General features: G+C 41.4%; 1 protein-coding gene across 1 annotated transcript; it reads left to right on the forward strand.

The window, feature by feature from the left end:
- Positions 1-33: 33 nt before the first annotated feature.
- Positions 34-25,299, forward strand: LOC121195254 (E3 ubiquitin-protein ligase UHRF2-like). Its single transcript, XM_041058588.1, has 16 exons — positions 34-337; positions 8,405-8,800; positions 10,267-10,586; positions 18,066-18,284; positions 18,546-18,655; positions 18,795-18,981; positions 19,595-19,718; positions 21,418-21,525; positions 21,665-21,769; positions 21,890-21,996; positions 22,272-22,434; positions 22,708-22,845; positions 23,090-23,324; positions 23,561-23,709; positions 23,838-23,936; positions 24,035-25,299. Exons 1-16 carry the CDS (start codon positions 185-187, stop codon positions 24,179-24,181), a joined length of 2,760 nt encoding a protein of 919 aa, XP_040914522.1. The 5' UTR covers positions 34-184; the 3' UTR covers positions 24,182-25,299.
- Positions 25,300-25,891: the final 592 nt, after the last annotated feature.

A 25,891-nucleotide genomic window follows, 5' to 3' on the forward strand; every position in this document is an offset into this window, starting at 1 on the left:
GCGCCGCGACCTCATGTGAGACACCTCCTGCGCGAGCCAGTCCGACGTTACCTCTGCAGAGGAAAACGCAATGGAGCCCTGATCATATTTGATTTCCATCTCCTTTCACCCCTGGAAAACAATATTCGCGTCCAAATACTGCTTTATCTGCTATTTATTAGTGGCGTAACGGGGCGGTTTAACGATGTGGATCCAGGTTCGTACTATAGACGGGAAGGAGACGCGAACCGTTGAGGATCTTTCTAGATTGACCAAAATTGAGTCTTTACGGTTGAAAATACAGGACATCTTCAATGTAAGCCCACAACAGCAGCGCCTCTTCTACCGAGGGAAGCAGGTAACGCCAATTTTTATGTCACCCCGTCATGCACCAGGCGGTATTTGGTGCTTTGGCAGGGTTTGGTGCTGGTGGAGAGTGAGTGGTCCTCTGGTGTTGTAGCCGTTTCGGACCCATGCGAGCTTCCTGTTTTGATAGGAATTCGCCAATAGTTCTTGCGCAAGAGCCCGGGGTACGCGATGTGCCAGCCCCTGGGAATAAAACGGTGTTATGACACGGATGTATGGTCATATTGTGGATCCGTTTCGCATTGTTTGGGTTGGTGCTGAGGAGACCTGCATGCAACAAATGTCTCACCGCCGTAGACATGTTTGTTTACATTGCCGCGAGAGAGAAAAGAGAACATCGCCCTCTGTTTCCACATGCAGACGAAAGTAGTGCAGTGCAAACACACGAATCCGCATCATTCACCGATGTTGGCTCGTTTAACTGAATTAACGGCAGCCCGACTTACACATGCAACAGCCAGGGTCCTTGAATATCTGTTTTTGTATTTGTAACATGTGGCACTAGTTGCTCTGAACTGTGCTGAGCCCATTAGGGAGCCATCGGGCTTGTGCATGTGGCGTGTTATGATGATGTTAATGATAATTTGAGGGAGGAGGGGACTCGTGGCTCCACGTGCCCTGACATCTGAAAGCAAGAGTAGTTGTGTTTACACCCCGGTGTCACTATGGTATGCACACTGTACAGTGAGGAGAGACAGGGCTGTCTGCTGCCCCACTGCCCACATGACCTCTCATGGCCTCACAATTCAGGAACCAAATCTAAAATCTAACTATCCTAAGAATGTAATATTTACATCAATAATGAGTGATCATAATGATATATAGAGCAAATATATTTTTTAGTCTTTCTTTTTCAGTTAACATTTAACTCTACCAAAATAAGGTACGCTTGTTTAGTTATCTTTCTGACTCCTTGCTACCTATAGTTATTTGTTGTTTGGGTTTACTACACCTTATACCTGTCTTATTACATCAACAACACAATCTCCACTTTATGCCTAAGCGCCTATAAGGGCTTTATCTATACACATAGTTGTATCGTGACAAATTTTTCATGTCAAGATATAGTAATTTTACAGTTATGTCTAAATGAATGATGAGATGAGAGATTCTGTCACAGCATGAAATGTCAAATGTTCAAAAACAAATACCTACTAAATATTTTTGAAAAACTGTTTCAAGTATTGATTTAATGTGTAAAACATAACTTTTAATCATGTGGTCTTGAATACTGTGGTAAATATTGTAATATTAATATCATGGTAATATGGTAATCACCGATAAACATCACAGTACTAATTTTATCCATATCACCCACCTACACACATCCAATAAGATTTATTAGAAAATGTGTTCTACGTTCATCTGACTGAACTCAAGGAAAAATATTCTTGGACCTGAACTATAATGTCACTTCAGTTTTAGGAGGAAACTAGTTCTAAAACTACAATAATTGTTCAAGACCATCTTGAGACTAAAACAATACGTCTGTAGTCTTAAGGCTACAACAATGGAATGTTTAATCTCTGTCCTGGCGGGATGGCATTCCACACACTGTTAAACCATGTAGTGTTAGAAATGTAATGATTCATGTCTTATTATGAAACAGATATTAGTGTACCTACAATCCTACATAGTGATTGGAAAAAAGCTCAGTGTCATTAAATGCCAGGCGTTAGGGGAGACAGTGGTGTGAAAACTGTAAGCCACTGCCCTGAGGTGCACTTGTGTTTGCGTGTGTGTCATGGCGGATGGTCGCATGCAGCCTCAATGCCTGTGGTTTATTTTTTAAACACACACAAGCATGCACACATGAACTCCTGTTGTAACCGTACCTTTCAAAGTTGTAGATGCAGTCAGTATTTGGAAAATGTACGTCTGAACCCTTAGTTATAGTGCAGTAATACAACACATTTCTAACTGTTGTCAGAAATCTGTATTATTCACTTTTTATTTTCTCAAATGTATATGTTATATAAGGAATCAACATATATAAGGCGGAAAGACTGGCCCGCAGTATCTTAAAATGTATGATGTGGAAAAGGTTTCTGAAACCTGCCAGTTGTTTTTCTGTCAGTAATAAGCAGAAGATCACTGCCGACAGGACACCGGGGCCATGATTTATTTAGTATCTTAGCATAACATTACAAAGCTGATATTAACACAGTATGACTCAGCCAGGCAAACAAGCCCTCAGGAAGCAAACGGCTTACATGATGTGTTGATCTCACGTTGTTTACATTTTGTCACACTTTGCCTTCATTCGTATGTGTCAGGCAGTATTAGAGGCCAAGAAATTTCTTTACTGTTTTTTTTTTGCATTTTCAACTTGTCTAACCTATTTCCTGTTGTGTAATTAAATGATAATGAAGTCTAGCAGACATTAGGTTATGAGTCACGCAGGCTACGATGGGTTCATTTTCTTCTCTGCTTGTGTGCTGTATATACTGCAGGACAGAGAAAAAGAAAAGACGAGTATGAGAACAGTTTGGCACGGTGCTATAGCACATGTTTTTTTTTTTTGTCAGGAAGACCATGGTTTAGTTGGCAGACCTATTGATGGCAAGCCATTATGATGAAAAGAGATGGCAGATATTGGGTAGCACATTTGTTACACCTTTCATTGTACTGAGCAACTTTTCCTAAAATCAGCTAAACCCTTGTGTAACTTCAACACACCATAGTGACAAAGCACGAAGCAAGACTGCCCCTCTTTAAATCCAAGAATGTAATCAACAGTAGTAGATGCAATAGAATGTAGTAAATTTACTTTTGCTTTGTCAACAAATAATTAGCTGATATGCTGGAATTGTCCTGAACTGTTGGATCTGTGGTTGCAAAGGCTAGGCCCATGTGGTAAATCCTGTGTTTCCTTCATTTCACTTATTTCGGAAAATCAGAGGGGAGGGTTGATTAGGGGATTTCCATGTGTTAAGTAATGCAAGGAATGAGCCAGTGACACGCAGCGTGCACTAGCTAGTGCCCTTACATGCACGCAGTGGTGCCTGCGCTCTGTTAGGATTTAGACTTGTAGCAGAATAACTCAGTCTAATTCCTTTTCAAAATGGCGTCTTGTTTTTCCCTCCAGCTCACTGCGCACGCTGCCTCACCAGTTCAAAGTCATGCTTGCCCTTGAGTCGGAAGGGTCTCAAGCCAGCAGCCACACAACTTTGCCTCAGTGTTTTGTTTTTTTTTAATGGGTGTTTCAATTTTGCCTGTGCACTCCTCATTTATGTCTCACTGTTTCGCTTTGAACAACGTCTCATGTCACTCACATTCACGAGCAGGCTCACACACACCTTCCACTGTCCATGCGGCCTTTCTGCTCAACGCCCACGCTTACTTGTACTGTAGGCTTCTCATTTGCTTATTTAAAAAAAAAAAGGTTTGGCCTGTTTATTGGTGGTTTAAAGCACAGCTTGTAATGCGTCCGTGTGCTTCACATTTGAGGCTGAAGTTCATTTGTTGTTGTTTTTTCTAACGAGGCAGCAACATGTTTCATGTTTACATAGTCGGTCTGTCTCCTACTAGCAATTAAGTGTTGCCTATTGTTGGGCTGTAGAAAATGCTTTACTGGCTTGCCCCCTTTCGCACAGATAGTCGCTGTGACCTAGATATGGTTACAGTTTGATTATACATGCATTGATGTTGCGGCTGCTCGATTGATGGGTTTTCTTTGTGTATTGCCAAGCTGTAGAATTTCATAGACAATTTCAGGGGAAGTGGAGTTGGCTGCAGCCATGCATGTACACAGTCACACCCTTCTTCGCCAGATCGGCTGGACAAAGAGCAAAGACAAAGAGAGGCACTAAACCTCGTCTACAACTGCAGGCTTTCTAACACTCCCACATGGTTTCATAGTTTTGCCACTCCTTCTCTTAGCTTTCACTTGCTCAGTGGTCAAATGTGATATCTCTTAACTGTCAGCTTTAAGGCCTGCATTGTAAATAGTAGGGTTTCCCCTACTGTTTTTTTTTAGCTCAGATTACCAGAGGAGTTCCCCAGTTATTATACCTGCTAATTGTCTCAAGTTTCTTGAGTTTGGGTGCATGTTCACGTGAAAAAATTAAAAGCACAATCTGTGATTTAAGAGTTAATAAAAGGGTCATCTCATAACCAAATTTCAGTTGCAGGATTGCAACTTGCTGTCTCTTCCAAATTGATTTTCAGCTTATTTCATAGACAGAATAACCCTGCACAACAATTCAATCTGTTATTTATGCTTTCTAAAGTTTAGTAATGCTTGTAAACAGAGGAGTAAAATTGTTTTCAGTTATGATCAATTGAAAACAAACAAGCAAAAAAGTAATCTTAATATCTAACTCTGTTTATAGAGTTTATATTTATAGATTTAGCTTAAATGTTGAAATGTTCAAAACCATTCTTACAGTAAGTGGCATTTATGTTCACATTTTTTTTGCTTGCTCTCTCTTGAAGTTATTATACAATTCATACATTCATCATGGATGATGGAAACAAACAGATGGAAAAGCAGTGAAATGAGTATATAAAGGCTCTTTCTGTAGCACTTTTTTTAGAGAGATCGAGTGGTATTTTAAACCCATTGCTTGATGTAATTAAGGGAATTTTGTCCAGAGTAGCTGAAAAATAATTTAATTTTCTGTGGCAACAAATTTGGACAACATAGCAAATTGACAAAAGTGAACTGTGCTGCCTCAGCACAGTTCAAATGTTCCTTTTTGTTCAGTGGTTAAAACCTTCTGTAGGGACTAATATCAAGTTGGAAAAGAGCTGGAAACCAAAGCAAGAAACAACCTTTGTCGCCTTTCAGATAATTTGTGCTAATTAGCTGTGGATTTTTTTTTGGAAAAAGATTGAATGACTGTGGACAGGATGAGGGATAAAAGACCAAAGATGGAAGCTTGTTAGATGGCAGGCACACAGACACATCCCATGTCATTGTTTTTGGAAATATGACCTATTTTGCTCAGCTCTTTGCTGAGACTGGCTGTGGGCGGAGAAAAGGGCGTAGAAGAGATCGTGTAGGAGTAAGGGGGTTTGGATGGTCTGTCTGAGCAACAGAGGCTAATTTCTGCCCTGCTACAAAATCTCTTCTGCACCAGTCTGAATGGATCCAGCTTGTGTTTAAAAACCTTTTAAGTTCTTTTTTGAACTAAGGACTGATATCAAATTGGCCACCGTGACTTCTTGGTCTATTAGTTTGGGTCCACCTTTACTTAATGGCTTGCTGTTGATGAGTTACTCAAATTTCAGAAAGATTTCTCCATTAAGAGCTTTTAAAGCCGTAAATTCAAATAGTGTGTGACAGTATGCTGACACAATAATGAAATGTAATGCAGTATTACAGCCAAATATCTCTCCATCCCCAGTTTCTGCGTTATAATAGCTATTATTGGCTTTAGATTCATAACAATATAAAGAGATTTATTCCATGACAGATATGATCGAGTACAGAAAAGGCAGGATGGTTTAAAAGATCGGCCTCAGTCTAGATGTTCAGCGGGATTTTACAGCAGCCACAGGTCTTTCTCTTATCTTTGTTTGATGTTCTTTCTGACATTGTGCTTTGGTGCCCGTTACAAAAAAGAAATTATTCTTTGAAAGGCCGCCTGTCGAAATGCAACAGAGAAATTAGCCTCGTGGAGAGGTGTTAATTTTATTCCTCTCAACAATGTGATGCTCACATACACATGCAAGCAGACAGACACAGACAAACGCACACACACACAGTTGCCATGCCAAGGATTTTTTTGACTCTGATTTGTTCAAGCCTTTTGAGAAATCTTCAAGTCAAGTGTATCCGGTTTGTCTAAAGCTCTGTTATGATGTATGCTCGGGACTGAAATCTCCCTCTGGAACACTGAACAACATTTCACTGAGTCACATAATGAAGATACCAGAAGCAATGTTTTTTTTTTTTTTCATTATGCTGCATTATTTATGATGAAGAAGAAAATGTCATGTCTTTGATTATGTTATTCATCTTACACACTAGAGATAGTCGACAGACTAGGGTTCTTTGTCCTACATGAATATATGAAGCATTTTCCTAACGTTGCCTGTTTAGATGGTGGTGCTTTGTTTCAAGGATCAGATGGTTATGACTGAAGTCAGGGCTGTAACACCTCGCAGCGAGAGGCTGATCACACTGATGGTAATGAAGTCGCTGTGGAAAGCGGGTACAATCAGCATAGATATCATTTATGAGGTTTGGTGCAGCGCAAGAAAATCTACTGCGTGTTGTTCTGATGCTCGCGTCTAAGCTGCACTTCTCAACAGCGCGGCTGCCTGCTGAAGGTCCTACAGCAATCTTACTGTCTGTTTAGGATGCTTCTTTTCTTAATGCAGTATCAAGTAGCAAAAGACATAGAGAGTGGAGGACAGACGATTACTAAGACTAAATTGAAGCCTGAGCTTAGGCAGGGAGTTAGACAAAGAAATGCTGAGGTAGACTACCACAGAAAGACAGACACACAGACAGACACACAGACAGACAGGTGAGTATAGCAACCACTGTATGGCTGTGTTTGCACCACTGCTCCTCTGATCTAAATTTCATGAGACTATTAAAAACAGGGAGGGATGGGGAAATTGCGCTTTCTCCCTCTACTGCTCTCTTGCTACGCCTCCAACCGCTCTCCTCCTCGCTGTCAAATAACGAAGAGGAGAAGGGGAGCGAGCGCGCGAGTGGCGGCCATGCTCGGCTCTCCAACACAATGGGCTTGTGGGGTTGAGGGCTGAAATGAATAGCTGATGTCTGTAATGAGTTGGCATGCCCGCCATAAGCTCCATTCCTAAGGCAGTAGCTGTACTGTATACTTAACAGAGGACTGGCTGTGGTAGAAGAGTAGATATGGGTTTGTAATGGACCCCCCCTCGTTTTTTATCGAGAGCTTGTTTTTTTAAAATTTTATTTTATTTTTTTGAGAGAACCATTTTCTGATGCCCATATGCTGCGCAGCCTGAAAGGATCACGCTGATGATGATGGTGGTGGTGATGGTAGTGGGCTGGTGTCGACAGAGATTGTATACATGATTCAGGTTCATGGGGGTGGGCGGGGTGGGGGATGCTCTCTTTTGGTTGTCATAGCAACCCAGTCATTTCTTTCCCCCAGCTACATCCCCATCACTTTAATTCATGCATTCATTTCTTTTATTTATTTTGTCTTTAACTTCTTGTAGAAAACCGGTGTGGGATATATGCGAGTGGGGCTGCAATTCAGCATCCATTTCTATTGTACTGGATATGTAAACGAATCACAGCGTGGATAAGCAGAAGTGCCAACAGCATACCAGACATAGGTGTGATGTTTTCCTTGACTCAGAATAGGCTAAATCAGTTGAACAGTTCATCTTGATGTATAGTTAAATGTATATAATCAGCAGCTGAACATTGGCTCATGTGAGAGCAGACAACAGATGTTGTTGCTGTGGACTCCTAAGCAACATCCTTGAACACCACCGGCGTATTTAAAGGCATGTAGATTTACTGAAGTGCTGTGTGTGTATCCTCATGTCTCCTGTTGAGTGCACAAAAAATACAGTTGCTTTCTCTCGCTTTGCTCAATGTTGTCTCTGTCTAACGTGTTCTTTGTTTGTCCTTGACAAGCAGCCTCATGTATTTGTCCGAGGGCACTCCTTGGCGCAGTGGTGTTCGTTTCATATCGCATGGATGTCTATTAGGGAAAAAAATGTGAAGGGATATCTGTATGGACATTTGTGTTATTGTTCAAGTACGTAGTCTTTGGGCCTGGTAAAATAAGGTGCAGTAATTACCGCAACAGCTAGTTGACAGAAAATCTTGTAATTGATTGTTGCAGTGAAGTTATCAAAGCAAGTCTGAGCTAAAATTTATTTATTTGCTTTTTTATATTTTTGTTAATTGAATACCTTTAGTGTTTATTGATAGTAGATTTGTCAACATTGTGTCTCTTGTCATTGTTTTTGACATCTTGTGGACCATATAATGAGAATAATTCTTACTACTTTGTATACAAGTGTGGCCTTTCACATCTGTATATGTGCGTCTGTTCATATATTTCATCGGTTTTAAATTTTTTTTTTTTTTTTTTTTTAGATGGAAGATGGCCAGACACTATTTGATTATAACGTGGGTCTCAACGACATCATCCAGCTTCTGATTCGCTCCCAGACCGACCCTCCAGACAGCCCCGCCACCAAGGACTCCTCGGGTATTGCTTGTAGTTCGGCTCCCTCCACTGACTCCAGGCCTGAAAGCCACAACTCCCCAGCTCCCGTCTCCCCTGCTGCTATGGAAACCAACACCAATATAGACAATGACAGCAGCAGCATCACTACCAGCACTATTACCGAAACCAAGCCGGACACCAGCGCTAACAGTAACTCAGCCAGTACCAAAAATGGGTTCAAGTCCTCCAGTCCGGTACGGGACACCCAGCCCCCCACATCCAGCAAAAACACACTAGTCGATCCAGGCATTGGCGTGTACAAGGTGAGGATCGGAGCATAAATATTAGGAACTGTTTGCAAGGTTTTGCATGAAACTGGCTCGTCAGGCTCTTAGCTAAATTACAGAGAATTTAATGACCTACAAGCCAAGTCCCTGCCTTCTTGGGCAGGGCACTCTTATTTGTTTGGATGTCAAATCAAATTACGAACCGAAGGTATCTTATGCTTCACTGCTTGTAAATATGAAGTCCATGTAATGTCTGTATTTAATGTTGAAAAAAACGATGTGTCTGTAGTAGAATCTAGCTCACATGAAACAAGGAGTAAACATGCTTTTGCACACTAGGTTTTATACCTTCATATGCCTCTCTAGAATTGTATTTGATACTATACAGCTGTTGTCAGTGCAGTGCCAGTAGAGAAAGCACAAACATGAATATGATTTTCGTTTTTCCTTCGTGCATGTGGTGATTTTTTTTTTCTCTACACAGCAGCAGTCCTCCATTCCTTCCCCCTTGTGTTGCGCTGTAGCACCTCAGACTGCGTAGATATTGTGTTCCAGCCAAAATAACCCAGAGCCTACTTGTATTTATGTGTGTCCTTGTGTGAAATTGCACGCGTTGGTGCCAAATTTACCCTTTCATTTTCACTATTTAAGTTCTGTGTCTATAGATATGGTTCCCTGAATGCCTTTAATCTATAAGGGCTAATGACATGTGTGCACAAGCATGTGGCTCATCTTGCTTGGAATGCACATGCCAAACCACGCATAAGAAACTAATCTTTAAAATGTGTCACTAACCAACTTACCTATTATAAACAGCCTGCAGTCAAAGCTAGTAAATCTACCCTGCTCGACTGTGTTCTACTGAGCTTTGCCGGCTGGCTGACCCACATGTCTGAGAATTATATGTGTAGGACTGGACTCTTTCTCTTGCCAAAAGTCCAATCCAGCATGCATGAAGATCAATACTGTAACTAAGAAGATGAGTTGGAAATTGTGCAACTTCACTGGATATCAAGGTCACAGGCCTTTACAGGCTTTAAGCTCTCACTACAGACTCAGTATTCCCAACCAGATGCAACCAGCGCCGTGGATGGAATTCATTTCGAGAATGCATCTCAAACATTTGCGTACACATGCATTTGAAGATTAACATTATGAAAATCATTTAATGTTAAAATGTCATGGAGAGAATTAATTAAGAAAGTTTTTCTTTTTTTTCTGCATGTCACCCATTTGCTACAAATTGCCCATGACTGATATTACTCACATTACTTTAGTATTTTAATGAGTTTCTCTTCCAGGATGCTGATGGTAACAGTTCATAACAAATTAATTTGCAGAGACTTAGGAAAGAGGAAATCCACCAATGTCAATGATTTAAAGTATGTAATGTATAGCAAACGGGCTAAAATATATGAAAATATATGATTTGTTTATTTAAACAATAGGCCGATTGGATCAGAAGAGACCAGGTGTTATTTTATGTCTTTGTGTCTCCTCAGATTAACGAGCTGGTGGACTGCAGAGACGTCAGCATCGGTGCCTGGTTTGAGGCCTGCATCGAAAATGTGACACGCGCACCCAAAGGACAGATATCGCCCACCAAGGGCAAGGTGGGCCGGCCCCCAAAAAGGACTAATGGAAAGCTGGAGGCCGAGCAGGGTCAGGCTCACAACCAGGGCCAAACCACAGACAGTAACAGGAATAATGTTGTGTTAAACTCGGACAGTAATGGAGCCTCCACCTCTCAGACAGACTCTACAGCAGCTACAGAGAGCAAGGAGAGAGAAGAGGATGTAATTTACCACATTAAATATGACGAGTAAGTGATGGCTCATTATGCTGGGGACCGTTTCTACTGCAACTGAACTGACTTTGGTTGCAGTGATAACAAACCAGTTATGATAGGTTTCAATAAAATTGCACAGTGGAGATCTGACTTTTACATTTTAGCAGACATCTGCACAGTGTCAGTGCAGCAGCTTTTTGGTCTGCCGAACCAAAGTCATCCTAGATGGTAAATTGCTATTTAGGATTGGAATTCAGAGCGCTGCACCTCAAACAGGGAATGCGTGCCTCCTTCGCTGCAGACGCTGTGCTATGGCACAGCAAAAAAAAATTTAAAAAAATGGGGTTTCGTTCTTGCTAGTTATGCCTATTTTAAAAATGTATTTGCTTATTTTACTGTTGTGTGGCGTTCTAGATAAAATGTCCATCTAACATAAATACACTGTGTGTGTGTGTGTGTGTGTGTGTGTGTGTGTGTGTGTGTGTGTGTGTGTGTGTGTGTGTGTGTGTGTGTGTGTGTGTGTGTGTGCATGGTGCTCATGGCTCTGAGCATCAGTAACAGTGGTTCTGCGCATTGGGAATTTGCAGCCTCTTTGCTTTCTCCTGGCAGTCCAGGGTATGGAGAGAGGGGGTTTGTGTAGTTGATGCTACAATTTGGACTCTATCTCTTGCGCTCCCCTTTTCCAGCAAATTCATTCAGAAGCTGACGTTTCCATGGTAACTCATGAGTTCTCAGGAGCATTACTTCTTTGCTTGCCTCCTTCAGCTTTGTCTGTAATTGCTGTGAACATGCCACTGGTGAGACATAGCCTCCTCACTGCGTCTATCGTGGTGCGTGCATGTGCGCGCGCTTCTATCATGGGATGTTGTGCCAGGGAAACTGCATCAAGGGTTGTTGAGCAGTAAATGTGTGTTTTCTTTTATGCAGACATCATTCCCATTTGACATTATTCAATCTTCCAAATCCCTGGTATTCTGCTTTTATTTGTTGTTTCTTCGTTTGCAACAGGACAGGAGTATCCCTGCAGGGACAGTCCAATAATACACACCATGTGTGCCCCCACCCTCTTATTTAAATTTAATGGTTTTAAATTTGTATCTTCTTGGTTGTTTATTTAGATTGTTGTTTTTGCCTGGTGTTTCTCATTTGCTTTATTTGACAGTCAAGAGGGAGATGAAAATGATAACAAATGTCCCACGCTAGTTTTAAACCCAGGCCGACTCAGTAATATGTGACTTGCGTCTTCACCAACTGAGCCAAGAAAACAACCCCAGTTTTTGTGCCGCTGAGAAGCCAAAGCTACAAACTACTAAGATGTAGATGTTCAGCTTTTTGTTTCAGACAGTTTGTCTGATATACTCTTTTGCCTTCAACTAAACGCATAGTATCCCCCTCTGTCCTGAGCGCCATTCCAGGTTTCTTCCATCATTTTGTTTGCCAGAGAAAAGTGGAGGGTGGGTAAGATTGCTTTGCCTTCCCACGCACACACACACACACACGCACACACCGCCATGTTTCTGCATGAAGCCATTCTGGACAGCATTTCTGCAGAATGTAATGAGCCACAAAATCAAAGGGAGCGATATGTTGGGAGAATCTCCTCTGTGCTGCTCCCAGGAACTGAGGTGGTGTGTGTGTGTGTGTGTGTGTGTGTGTGTGTGTGTGTGTGTGTGTGTGTGTGTGTATGTGTGTACATGTGTGTGTATAATGTGTACGCTTTTCTCCATAACAAGACTCTCACATATGGTTTCATGGTTAAATCTTGGCTGAGCTCAGCATATGTTTAAGATTCTCTGTGGAGAGGGTAACAAATATAGATATAAAATGAGCAAATATAATTTTTGTTCATGTAGGTTTCAAGTAGACTTATATAATTGTTGAATACAAATGGAAATTGACATCTTTTTAAAGGCAATTTCTGTTTTTGCAGGATGTGTAGGGATGAACAGACTGAATTTATGTCTGATCATTTTTCTTTTCTTTTTGGCTGATTTAAAAAAACATAACATTTGTCCCTATCACTCAACTCCAGTACAACCACTAGACATTACAATTAGACCCAGACAAATCCCAGACAAGTTTTCCGAATCCACATGTTGGCAGGGTTATTTGGAGCGCGGTCGCCCCCCCCGCCCTGCTCTGGGATCTTGGCCCAGTGGAAGACATATTTACATATCAGGGTGCACAGGTGTAAATAGTAAAATTAATAATGCCCGAACTCCATTTAGCTGCTGCAGTCTCAGGGTCCTGCTATTGTGTATGCTGGCTCATTGTCACACTGTCACGACTTATTGGTAAGATTAACAATGGCTTCATTTTATTCAAGTGTTTCAGTAACACCTGTGCTTTTTTTTTTTTTCCGTGTGAAAATGTCCTCTGTGAAAAAAAAAAGACCTATTCAGAGAAATCCAGATCATTATTATTCTTTTTTAAAATCACACTTGATATGTAGCTATTTAAACTAAAATTGGTGCACTGGGAAGGCTTTGCTCAAAAGAGAAGCATAAGCATGTCTTAAACGGGCTCTGTTTTCTAATTAGCAGGGATCCACATATGCAGTGGAAGAGATCTCACCAGCGTCTAAAGCTGTGGCAGTTGGCCTGCCATTATCTGAGCACAGCTGCTACCTGAGTGCCGCTGAGAGTTTTATCTGCCGCAGTTTCTAATTTACCAAGGGACAATATAATAAGGATGAAATAAAGTTTCGTTTCAGTTTAGTTTCTCTGCCTTGCTCGCCCACTCTCTATCTCATTTTCTGCACAGAGCAGTCATTGATTGCATGATGATGCTGAGTCGTATCTAGAGCCCGACCAAAATACTACGCACGACTTATTACAGTCATACTGGTATGAGTATATATGTTGGCAGATATACAGTTTAGTATAATGCATTTTTTTCAGGGAGTACACAGTAGGAAACACATAGCACTGAATTTCATTTAGCTGCTTCAGTTGCAGGGTCCTGGTGTTGTGCACGCTGCTGGCTCAGCCACCGTTAATGTCATTAGTAACAGCTGTGCATTTCTTACTTTGACAAGTCACAGTGTTCAGCTGTGTAAGACTCTCCCTCAGTGCATACATGGTAAATGGAGATCGGTGTGCGCTGAGATCTTTGGTGTCACATTAGAATAAAAGAATTCTGGTTGAGAATCAGCAAATTTGTCCCTTTAATACCTGCCGTTGTCTTTTAATGTCTGTCACGTGATTGAACTTTGAAATGTCTCATCTTAAGATTAAAGGAATTTACATACATATTTTTTTTATTTATAAAAAGTTAGAGCTTCTCATTTTGGCCTCAATTAGACACAAAGCCGAGGTTGAGAGAGACTGCAGTCACTTTCCGTTGCTACTGAGAAGCAATTATATTCAGATAGCTTGTTTAGTGTCAGAGTATTTCTAACTCAGCTGCTTATCAGTAAATTGAGGATTTCTCATTTTCTCTGTTCTCTTTCTCCTTCTTTTCAGGGACTTAACCTAAGCACACAAAGCGCTAATGATGGTTTCATAACAGAGGAGACTCTAAGAGCCCTTCTTTCGATAAGTCACGTCTCAATTTCACAACTGATTAAATATGTTTCTAAATTTCATTTAGGTACACTGTGTATTTATAGCAGTGTTGACATGATTTTGGTTTCTTGTTTACCTCCTCTGTGCCTGAAAGTCTTTCTCCCTTCTTCCCACAACTCCAGGGAAAGTTGCACTTCACTTTGTAATATGAGTCTTTGGGTCTAGCCACTGTGACAGCGTAGGCGGATAGTCAAGTTAACTCTGTGTGGAGATTCAGTACTGATGCTGCAGATGTTAGAATTCAGAGCTGCAAGGTTTGCAGCTCAAATTCGTTTTTTGTTTTTTTTTTGGGGGGTGTGTGCATATATGCAGGTGAAATAACTTCAGTGGTGTTTCAGTGGAAAACAATGTATATTTGTTTCCAAGGGAAACAGTATATATTTCCTTTAAAAACAAGATTTGAGTTTTACTTAAAAAGTGCATTGTGCATGTTTGAAAATTTGCAGCAAATTATTTTTATAGATACAGGTGTTACTGTGTACGTCGGCCAAACGGATCCAACACAATACAGACCACAACATCTCTGGTTCTTCTGGTCTAGAAATGTTTTCCAGTCTTTTGTAAGATGAGTTATTAGAGGAAATTTTGTTCACAGATGTATTCTGGCCAAATCTGAATCCGAGTCATAATTTGAATCAGTTAGTAATTGTTCAGTATGAGTAAAAATAACCTAGACAAAACTAACAAGGGTTTTGTAATGCATATATCACATTGCAGGGCCTTTAGCGTCACTTTAATTGATTCGAGACAGCGTACAGTCATGTTTCCCCATTAAGATAATTGTAGTGCATCCATTATGGGATTCTGTTGCTTTTTATATGTGTATGAAAGGAATTAAATCATATTCTACTGTTGCAGTCATTGTAGGTCAGAGTGAAAATGAAATCTAATCATCATTTTTATATAACATCAGGGTTTTTTAACTTTATTTCAGCTTACAGTAGCATTACAACATTGTTCTTTTATGTTATTATTTATATTTCTTGAGGCACATTTAGCTTGATGTTCATGAGTATGAAGCAGACAGTCCGAACTTGTGTGGTCTTAAACTCGGGTACTTCTGTTCCTCTTGTGTTCCCATTCTGTTCATGCTGAGCCCTATTGTGCTCCAAGGTTGATATTCCTCTACTGTGTGTGTGTGTGTGTGTACACATGTGCATGTTGGTGTGTGTTTGTGTTGCCTGTATTCATTGCCCCACACCCCCACCACCCACCCTATCCAAAACCGCAGTAATCCCTTGGGCCTAAAAAAGGAAATCCCTGCACTGTGCCCCGGCCTCTTCTTCCTGGGAGTGTGCGTGCTACAACTCTTACAGTCTGTCTCTGTAGGCCCTCTCCGTCCAATTTACAACAAAATCTTAAAATGTTGGGTATTACAGTAAACGTTAGTCACTTTTCGCCTTAGTTCAACTGGCTGTCGTTGGTTCTGCGTCAGTTCAGACTCTCGGAGAAAATACCCAGTTTAGGCTCAGCTGCTCAAATGCTGCTCGCTCATGCACACGATTCTCTACTTCCCCGCTTCACCTCCCACTGTGTGAGAGGACCTGTGTGTGCAGGCTGTTGTGCAATTAAAGTTCAGTGGTAACACATTGTTCATCTGTAAGCATAATTCCAGCTGCTGGCAAGCAAGCAAGCAAGCTGTCAATTCATCCCTGAATCAGGCCTGATCCTTGCAGCTTAAATATGATTGGCAGGCAGGAAACCTGTGCAATTAACCTCACTTCATCCACTCAAAGTTTTCCACACAAGCAGACATTTGACAATTATTCAGATATTCTTTGGGAAAGGAGGAACATTTTAAATTGTATAGAATGTGAATGAACAAAAACTTTTTTCACCAACAGAAAACAGGCTTGAGTATTTGTTGTTTAGTCTCCGAAAGGATTAGTTTGACATTCGGGGAAATACGCTTATTCACTTTCTTGCAACAAGCCAGACGAGAAGATTGATACCCCTCTTATGTCTGTATGGTAAATATAAGACTGAAAACAGCAGAAACAGCTCACTTTGCTCGGTCCAAAGGTAAGAAAATCAGCCTCCACCACTCGTTTGTTTAATCTGTCCAAAACCCAATGTGTGAAAATGACACGTTGTGGGTATGTGCCGGACTATTTTCTTGGCCTGGCGCTCCAACTTCCTGGAGTCTCCCTTAGTTGCCTGGCAACCTCGGGTGACGTCAAACATGACAAGACCAGCATTGTTGTCAGACAGTGAATAAGCATTTTTCCCAAAAAAGTTTAGCTATTCCTTTAAAAGACCTGTCAGTCATTTTCAGTGAATTAAAAGGTTTAATTCACACCAATTATATCACAAATTTCCCAAACAAATACAAAAACCAAATGCTGCTCATGTCATGTAAGTTTGAACCGAATCCTCAAGACAACATTAAATACATGAAACCCGTGAATCTACGTGGACGTTTATTCACCCTTACTCAGCCATTACTACTGTACGTGTTTGTTTATCTTGGCTGTTGGTCATCTTTAGTCACCTCACCTTTTCTAACCGTGCTGCTGTTGACTGGGCCAGAGGGCGCAGCGCTTCCCAGAAATTGCACTTGGGATGTAGATGACTCAAGCTTGATCGAAGCAGACTGGAGTTTTCCTGTTTTCTTAAACGTCTGACAAACATTATTATACAGTGACTGTAAGGATTCTGCTATTCTGCTATTCTGCTATGCAAGAATAATGATCATTTTCTTTTCTGTCTGGCTTCCTGAAAAGAACGGTTCCAGTGTGGGTCCTGTGAAATGTGTAATTTGGTTTAAAAAAAAAAAAAATTGGAGAATGTTGTGGACTGATTCCTGTCTATATGTACGTGATAACTTGGAAAAGACTGGTCCAAGTTTTACTGAACTAGTAAGAGTAGTATTTTGCCAATGGCAGTAAGGTTGCTGTATTAAATTAAATTTGGAGGGAGGCTATCATAATCATAATCCTTGGCTTCAGAAACCCTGTCAGAAAGCCTGTTGTGCGCAAATGTCTCATTGGAATGTAGAGGCAAGGTTTTGAAAATACACAGGACGTGACTGGGTTTTGTTTTGTAGAAGAAAATGAAGCAAATTCATTTATGTCTAATCATTTTTAATTTTCTGTGTCAGAAACTCTTACAGACTGTGTAGGAGAGAAAAACAAATCTTATTGTATCTGTGGAATTTTCCTTGAGACTGAATTTGCAAAACTGGTCCAGTTTAAATTGAAAGGTTTTTTTTGGCTTTGATTCACTTCTTCTGGTGGAGTTTCAAGCTAAAAGCCAGGTTTGTCTTTAAGTAGAGCTGTGCTTAAGCTTTGTGGGAAATCAAATAGTTCAGTAAAAAACAACATTGTTTTGTGCTCTGTTTTGATGATAACGATATTTCATTTGACAGAAGAAGTTTGAATAAATGGATAATTCATTAGGGTGATAGGTTATATCACCATAACATGCTGTGCTTCTGCACAGAACTTGTTTCAGTTTCTTTCTGTATCAGTGTCTTATGATCAGCAGCATTACAGCTTACATTGTCCATTTGCTTTTACAGAACACATCATTCTGAGCAGCTGCTTTTTTACTGGCTAGAGTATTACAAAGTTTTATTGAGGATTTTTACATTGTTCATTGGGATACAATTGATGCCAAGTGCTCAGTGGCAGCTCAGTCCATCTCATGGCTTGTGTAGATAATGTATAAAGAAGAGAGAGCTTTTAAATTCCCCAAAACCACGTGGGTTGGGTGAGAAGTGTGGCTGTCATCAGATGCAAATTTATTTTGTGGACCTCACAGTGAAAAATACAAAAGTCTTTTTAGAGACAAGAAATGCCAGAAAAATGTGTGTAGCAGTTATTCTACCAAGGATGGTTTTCACTGTAGATTAGACAGAGGCGTGAAAATCAGGGCGATGACAGCAGTCATAAATGTTTCTCACGCCTAAACCGCCGTCTCTCTTCCCTTTTCTTTCTTCCCCCAGCTACCCAGAAAACGGAGTGGTGGAGATACGACCGGTGCATGTGCGGCCACGTGCCAGGACCCTGCTGCGGTGGGACCAGCTCCAGGTGGGCATGCATGTGATGGTCAACTACAATATGGAGACACCAGATGAGAGGGGCTTCTGGTTCGACGCCGAGGTTCAAACCCTCAACCAAACCTCTCGCACCAACAAGGAGCTCCGAGTCAAGATCCTCCTCGGGTGAGGATCTTCCTCCTAGGTGGGAGGGTGATGCGTTGGGCAGAGGGGCATGGTTGCTGTTTTATTTTCTTCATTAAAATATCTGTTTTTTTGTTTTTGTTGCTTTCCAAGATGTATGACGTGTGACTCCTTTACATCTGTCTGTAGCACTCACAATAACACATCTTAATGTCTTCTTCTTTGATTTTTTTTTTCTTGTGCTTTCATCTCTTTCTCTGTCTCTCTGCCTTTCTCTTTCTGTGCCACTCGCCCTCTGTCCAGGGGTCCTGGAGATGTGATTGGGGATTGTAAGGTTCAGTTTCTGGATGAAATCTACCAGGTGGAGAAACCAGGAGCTCGCGCGCTCTCGGCTGCAGATGGACAGTTTAAACGTATGCACGCAATCAAACACATATCTTGTCCAGTTTCGAAGGTGTATTTCATCGTTGCCATATCCTAAAATCATCAGCTTCCTGTTCACTGTTTACGTCCATGAGTGTATGAAACCTTCCTCATTGTTCTCGGCTCCAGGGAAGAGCGGGCCGGAGTGTAAGCACTGCAAGGCCGACCCTGACGCAGAGTGTCGCTTCTGCTCCTGCTGCGTGTGCGGCGGGAAACAGGATGCTCACATGCAGCTGCTGTGTGACGAGTGCAACATGGCGTTTCACATCTACTGCCTCAACCCACCGCTGGCCACCATCCCAGATGAGGAGGACTGGTGAGGGAGAGTGGAGCTCAGCAGCAATTAGCCACAAGATCCTTTGATACACAGTTAATTAAAGAAGGTTTATTAATGGTGTTTGGTATGAGCTGAAGCGCATTTAAGCCGTAATTAAGTGGTGATTTAGGTTGAAGTCGGTATAAAATAATGACATAATGCCGCTTAACACACAATTGAAGGCAACATTCCCAAACTCCACACACGTTTTAAGGCATGAAATGTTCTGCTTGGAAAAATAATTTGTATATGACCAAGTTCAGTCACCTTGTTTAATAGATATTACATATTCTTAAAATGACATCCATTCATTGTTCCACTTACATAAGAAAACCCAATATTTAGCAAAACAGCTAAACAAATACTACAGAAATATAATACAACAGATATCGCTAGTTAGTAGCTGCAGTGCAGTCAATAAGCACATCCAACTATTTAAGGTATCGGAAGCACAGATCTTAGATGGATTATATTGAATTTAACCACACAGATAGGTAACTGCTGGATTTTAGATGTTAAAACAGCATCCTCACATTATTATCAAGAGCTTAGTTGTCATCAAACTCACATACCTGCCTACAGCCACACAAATGATTTCCTCTCATTGTGCCAGGTACTGTCCCACCTGTAAAAATGACACCAGTGAGGTCGTGAAGGCAGGAGAGAAGCTCAAAGCCAGCAAGAAGAAAGCCAAGATGCCGTCGGCAACAACTGAGAGTCAAAGGGACTGGGGAAAGGTGAGACCCAGGGGCAGCCTAAGGTACACGCTCACCAGGTGGACTGACAGCTGCTCTGTAAGCCTGAAAGTAAATTTGAACAGTCAACCTGAGAGGAGGCCTGTGGTTTCTCTTCAAACTATGAAAAAGAAAGTTTGCGTCAAAACGTTTTCGGCAAACGTTAACTTTTTCCTGATTGTTTTCCAAAAGTCTGCCATCGGCAAAGTACCAAAATAATAGAAAAATACTTCAATCTCTTGTACTGGGGACAAGAAGGCTCAAGAGACCTGCTCAGGACGAGAGACAGAAAAAGAATTTTCCACCAATCAGCTTTAAACGGTTACACTTGCTGCAACAAGCAGTCAGTTTAAAACAAATCATCACATCACAATCAGATTACTGAGAATACTTTATAATCATGCCAGCATTTTTGAATTTTTGTCCGTCTGCAAAACACCACAAGAGCTTTGAAAGGCTATTTGAGTGTGTAACACATTAGGAAGTCCAAATAATCAAAAAGTCACTTAAAAGAAGACACCGTAGACTTCCTCTTCAGGGTTTGTATTCAGGCTCGTGCATTTGATTCCATTCACTTCCTGCAAACTGGTTTAATGTATTTATGTGTTTCATATTTAGTGCAAGTTGTTGTCCGCTCTGCGTTTTGTGTTGTGCTTGATCAGAGATAAACGGTTTGTTTCATGTTAAGAGTTTAGCATATACGTCTTTGAAGCTGAGCACACCACAGCACATGCTCTCAGATAAGACCTTGATCAGGTCTTGATCCCGTCATCATGACTTAATATCTACTTAACTTCAGATTGGGCCTCTGGAATTGATTAATGATGTGGGCTTGAGTTATAGCATTTGGTTGCAAATGCCTAAATATTGTTGGATTATTGACGAATATCTTGTCATACAATCACACGATGACTAATGAACACCTTGTTCACCTCCTCCTCTCCTACTAGAAAGCACAGGCCGGAAAATTATATTCAGACTTTTTATTTTTATTTGGCAAAAAGCAAAATTATCTCATTCTAGCTGCTGAGGCAGAAAATGAGACAGGAAGACAGCTTGCATGTATTTAAATTTGTTTAAAAAAAAAAAAAAAAGCATCTGTTTTAAGCATACTGTTAAATGTTTTCCTCAAAATCTCCTCAGAGTCTTCTCATGGCAACACTTTGAGATACTGTGTGGCTCGTTTCCATCCCGGCCTGGCTGTCTCCCTGACGCTCTGCTCCATGGTGTAATGTGAACAATGCCATTAAGCATGACTTAGCCACTTTCCTGGAACTGCCAACGGAAAATAACTCCTTTCTTTACCAGAATGCTCCCTTTCTCTGTGGACTAATTGAAAACAGCCTGGCTTGTGTGTTTGGGCACATTTAAGTGCTGTGAGTCACACAGCATTTAGACTTGACTTTTACATTATCGCAGTTTTATGAAGCTTAAAATAAAATTCTTCCCTCTGCTAAAAGTTTTTTGTATTCTCCCTTTTTGATGTCCTGTGCGCTTCTTAAATTGAATGCTCATCATTCCTGAAAGTAAAACATCCTCTGTCCTCGTATTTTCATCTTAAGATTGAACAAAATTTGACGTACACATGCTCACAAAGACTCCGGAACTATGATCTAAAGCCGTTTGCATGCACGCGGGCCTTTAATAGTATTTTTGTGCACATATCTTAGATTCTTTGTCCTCTCTGTTGATATATTTGCAGGGCATGGCTTGTGTGGGGCGGACTAAAGAATGCACAATTGTTCCTTCGAACCACTATGGACCCATACCTGGTATTCCCGTTGGAACCACCTGGAAATTCAGAGTACAGGTTAGCTGTCTTTATAGAACATCGCAAATAAATTAGATGTCCTCTGCAGTTCAAGCAGTTTCCCACCCTAATCTTTATGTACTGTCAATAAACCATTTTATTGTTATCAGCATAATCGAAAATCCTTTTATCCCTTCAGGTGAGCGAGGCAGGTGTTCACAGGCCACATGTCGGTGGTATCCACGGGCGCAGTAACGATGGCTCCTATTCACTGGTGCTGGCGGGGGGCTTTGAGGATGAAGTGGTGGGTTGTTTGTATTTTGTTTGTAACAATATTTTATTCTCGCAGTAACGTGAAGAAGAGGGTTTTTCCCTGGGTGTAGTATGCCAGTGACTTTGTGAACATTTCTGTGATCTGTTGCAGGACCGGGGGGATGAGTTCACCTACACAGGCAGCGGGGGTCGTGACCTCTCAGGAAACAAACGGATCGGAGAGCACTCATTTGACCAGACCCTGACGCACATGAACAGGTACGACACGTAAAGAAGGCCTTCTTTAATTTCAGTTTATGGGTGGTTAAACTTGCGCTATTGAAAAGGAATTTCTTTTAAACCATCATATGCCAGGACAGGAATTAAAAAAAAAATCATTAAAAAAAAAATTCAAGCTCACAGATTTTTCTGCAGGTTTTTCTAAATAAATAAATTTCTTAATCGCAGTTGATAAGTCATTCATTAACATCCCTAATCCTTAGACAGACTTAGTAAAGCACAAATCTCTTTTCCTTGGATCCTGACTCCTGCAGGGCATTGGCCTTAAACTGTGATGCACCTCTGAATGATAAAGACGGGGCAGAGTCCAAGAACTGGCGGGCAGGGAAGCCAGTGAGGGTTGTGCGTAGTTCCAAAGGTCGACGTATCAGCAAATACGCTCCTGAGGAGGGAAATCGCTACGATGGCATTTACAAGGTACAGACACATGTTTGCTGGAAACCAAGATCTGTTTAATTCAAGTAAAGACTACCAGAAGTATGGACCTGAAATGTTGGGAAAACAATCAATCCCAGAATCCTGGAACTGTAACTAACACCTTGTTCCCAAAACCCACTTTTGGATCTATCTGAAACAAGTCTGTGATTCTGCTTTACCTCATACGTCTTAATTTTGACCTTCTTCAAAAGACTCAAAAATAGCTCTGAATTTGATGTAATGAATGCTGCTCTGGTTGCGTTTGAATTTTAGGTGGTAAAGTACTGGCCAGAGATTGGAAAGTGTGGTTACCTGGTGTGGCGGTACCTGCTGAGACGGGACGATCTGGAACCAGCACCGTGGACACCTGAAGGACTAGAGAGGATCAAGAAACTGGGGCTTGCTGTTCAGGTTAGACTGCAAATGTGCCTGAATGTGTGTAGACACTACAGATGTCCCCTAATCCATCCCAATATGATTAGCTTCTGTTTAGATACTACATTTATACACACAATATACATATAGTATACATGTAGTATGTCTTTAGTCCTTCTTGATGAAGGCCACTGTTGAAAGCACTTGGAATTTCCTGTTAGTTGGCAGTCTTTTACATGTGGCTATTTGGTTCTTGTGTTTTTTTCCCGTGTGTGTGCAGTACCCGCCAGGCTACTTGGCTGCCATGGCTAACAAAACAAAGAAGGAGGCCTGTGCCAGACCTGGTCGTGGCGGCAGGAGTAAGCACTATCCCGGGAGGGGGAGGCCACGGAGACAACGCAAGATCAAGGAGAAAGAGGAGCATGATGAAGAAGAGGAGGACATGCAGCCAATGGCCACTGAGGAAGTGGAGGAGCCACAAAGTAATGGAGAGAAGAAGACAACCAGAAGTAGTGGTGGGTGCTTTCACAGTTGAAGCTCAAAGCAGGTCAGACAAGGTGTTGTGAGAAGAGGACAGGTGAGAACAGTGTGAGCAGTGAAACTTCTTTTAAGATAGCTAACTCCCATCGGGATTTAATTTTCCCCAGGCATGCACCACTGTAAATGATTATTTTCAAAATTTCATTATTGTCTTTTATTCTCCAGGTGTAGCTGCTTTTTTTTCTAAGTCTTGTTTGTGTGTCTTCACCAGAACCCTCACCAGCAGCAGAACCTCCCTCTAAACGGGTGAAGATAGAGGAGACCTTCCAGCTGTCGGAGCAGCAGCAGCAGTTGATCCGAGAGGACACAGCCAACAAGAAACTCTGGGATGAAGCCATGGAACACCTTAAAGAGGGACCGGTAAGGATCCCAGTACACCCTGTGTCCACTACATATTTCTGAGAGGGTAATTTAAGTTGTTTCTGCACTACACTTTACATACTGTATGTACTTTTTCTTTTTCCTTTCCTGTCTGTTTACATATGAAGAATTTCCTACGCAAGATGGAGCAGATCTTCATGTGCGTGTGCTGCCAGGAGCTGGCCTTCCAACCCATCACCACCGTCTGCTCACACAATGTTTGCAAGGTGCGTACCGAGTGGATGTGTTTGTAACTAACACTCCTCAGAGCCCCAGTCCTTGTATTTTGTGTGTGAATTCGTCCTTCCGTCCTCCCTCTTCTCAGACTTGTCTCCAGCGCTCGTTCCGAGCGAAGGTGTACACCTGCCCCGCCTGCCGTCACGACCTGGGCAAGGACTACGTCATGACCCAAAACAAGATGCTTCAGATGCTGCTGGACCAGTTCTTTCCCGGCTACAGCAAGGGCCGATGAGGTCCAAATCACATTTATAAGTAGAATACGTACATACACGCACATAAGCATCCATTCTGTGCACCCGCGTATACCATCAAGTACCTAGAGCTCCACTTTAAAATGCATTGCGCACACATACTGTACTTACCCTCGGGCAAATGTAAATTGCATATACAGCCATTTATGTATACAATCATTCATACACAAACAACCTCAGTAGGGACTGACCTCATCTGTTGAACTTGGACTGTCTCCATTAACATCACCAGCCTGAAATTCAACCAAGGACATTTTTTAACCTCCCTACTTCTGCCACAAAAACGCACAAAAGGAGCCCCAACTCTTGCACTCACATGCCATCAAAAGATATTATAGTTTTCCCCATCCACTGTGTTGTCCACTGTTTCCGTAAGTTGACGTGCAGCACATTGTCAGAGTGCATACTTCTCCCAGACAATATCATGAAATCAGCCTTTAGATTCCTGCCAACCTGTACGCATTTTGTGTACCATGTACGCAGTTTTACACCAAAATGATGAGCCGAGTGTTTTACTCAGCTGATAAATAAAAGTGCTCGGTTAATAAGGTGACCATTTAGGCACAGCGGGATTGGCAGTTTCACAAGGTTACTGAAGACGCACAGATGCGGTAAAAGCCTCTGTACAAAATTCACTATGAGCAGGTCATGTGACTGTGGGACGGCCCATAGAGTTGGCCTGTTATACCAAGGTAGAATCCAAGCAGTCCAGAATTAACCTGTATTTATATATGAAACAAAGCACACAATCTTTTATGACCTTGGAGCACTTTACCACTGACATGTGCAGCAGACTTGTTTTGTAGGTCAATCAGGAGCATTTGTTAGCATCCTGCTAGCTGCTCATGTCATTTGGAATAACGCCATTGCCATGCCGTGAGCTAATAAGAATAGTACATGTCTCACCAAGCGTAACTTTCAGAGCATTTTCAGAGAGCAGAAATTGGCAGCTGTGTCCAGTTTGTTTGGAGTATTGGAAGATTTCTGGCTCCAGCAGAGCCGCAACTTTACATACTTTGTGAACGCAGCAATGATCAACAGGCACAACTCTTAGATTTTTATGTGGAGTCAAATTAAAAAAAAAAAAAAAAAAAAAAAAGAGGCATGTTTCATAAACATACCAAAGACATGAGGCTGTTGAACAGATCAGGAGCAAAAAATCTTCAGAAATCTGCTTTGAAAAGTAGTTTTTGTTGAAAAAGTAAAATGCAATATACAGTTTACTTGCAAAGTATCAAACAGGACCATACCAAATGATGATCTTTCTTCAGCAAGGCACTTTGTTCCCATTTCCAAGCAGCTAAAAATAAATGAATAAGATAAACAAGCACGCAGTACTGAATCTCCCCCATAAGCGCTATTGAAACCTCTAATACTGTTGAAAGAATTAATGTTAAGACAGTTGTTTATCCGTGAATGAAGTTCTCACATCGTAATGTGTTTTCACACTTTACCTTCATTCTTCGTTTCGCTTCTTCAAGTCAGATAAAATTGACCAAACTGTCTTTGCACATTAGATCAGTATTTTCTGGTATTTCCTTTGTCTGCCAGAAAAAAAAAAATACTGTATTGACGTAATGGAAATGAAAGATTTACATAAGATTACACAAAGACTTCGTGCTCCGAAATGCTTGCAAAGTGTGAGGTGCACCCGCTCGCACATTCAGTTCAGTGACGCCTGAAAGGGCACG

Source organism: Toxotes jaculatrix, chromosome 16 (genome assembly GCF_017976425.1).
Source record: "Toxotes jaculatrix isolate fToxJac2 chromosome 16, fToxJac2.pri, whole genome shotgun sequence".
NCBI lineage: Eukaryota > Metazoa > Chordata > Actinopteri > Toxotidae > Toxotes > Toxotes jaculatrix.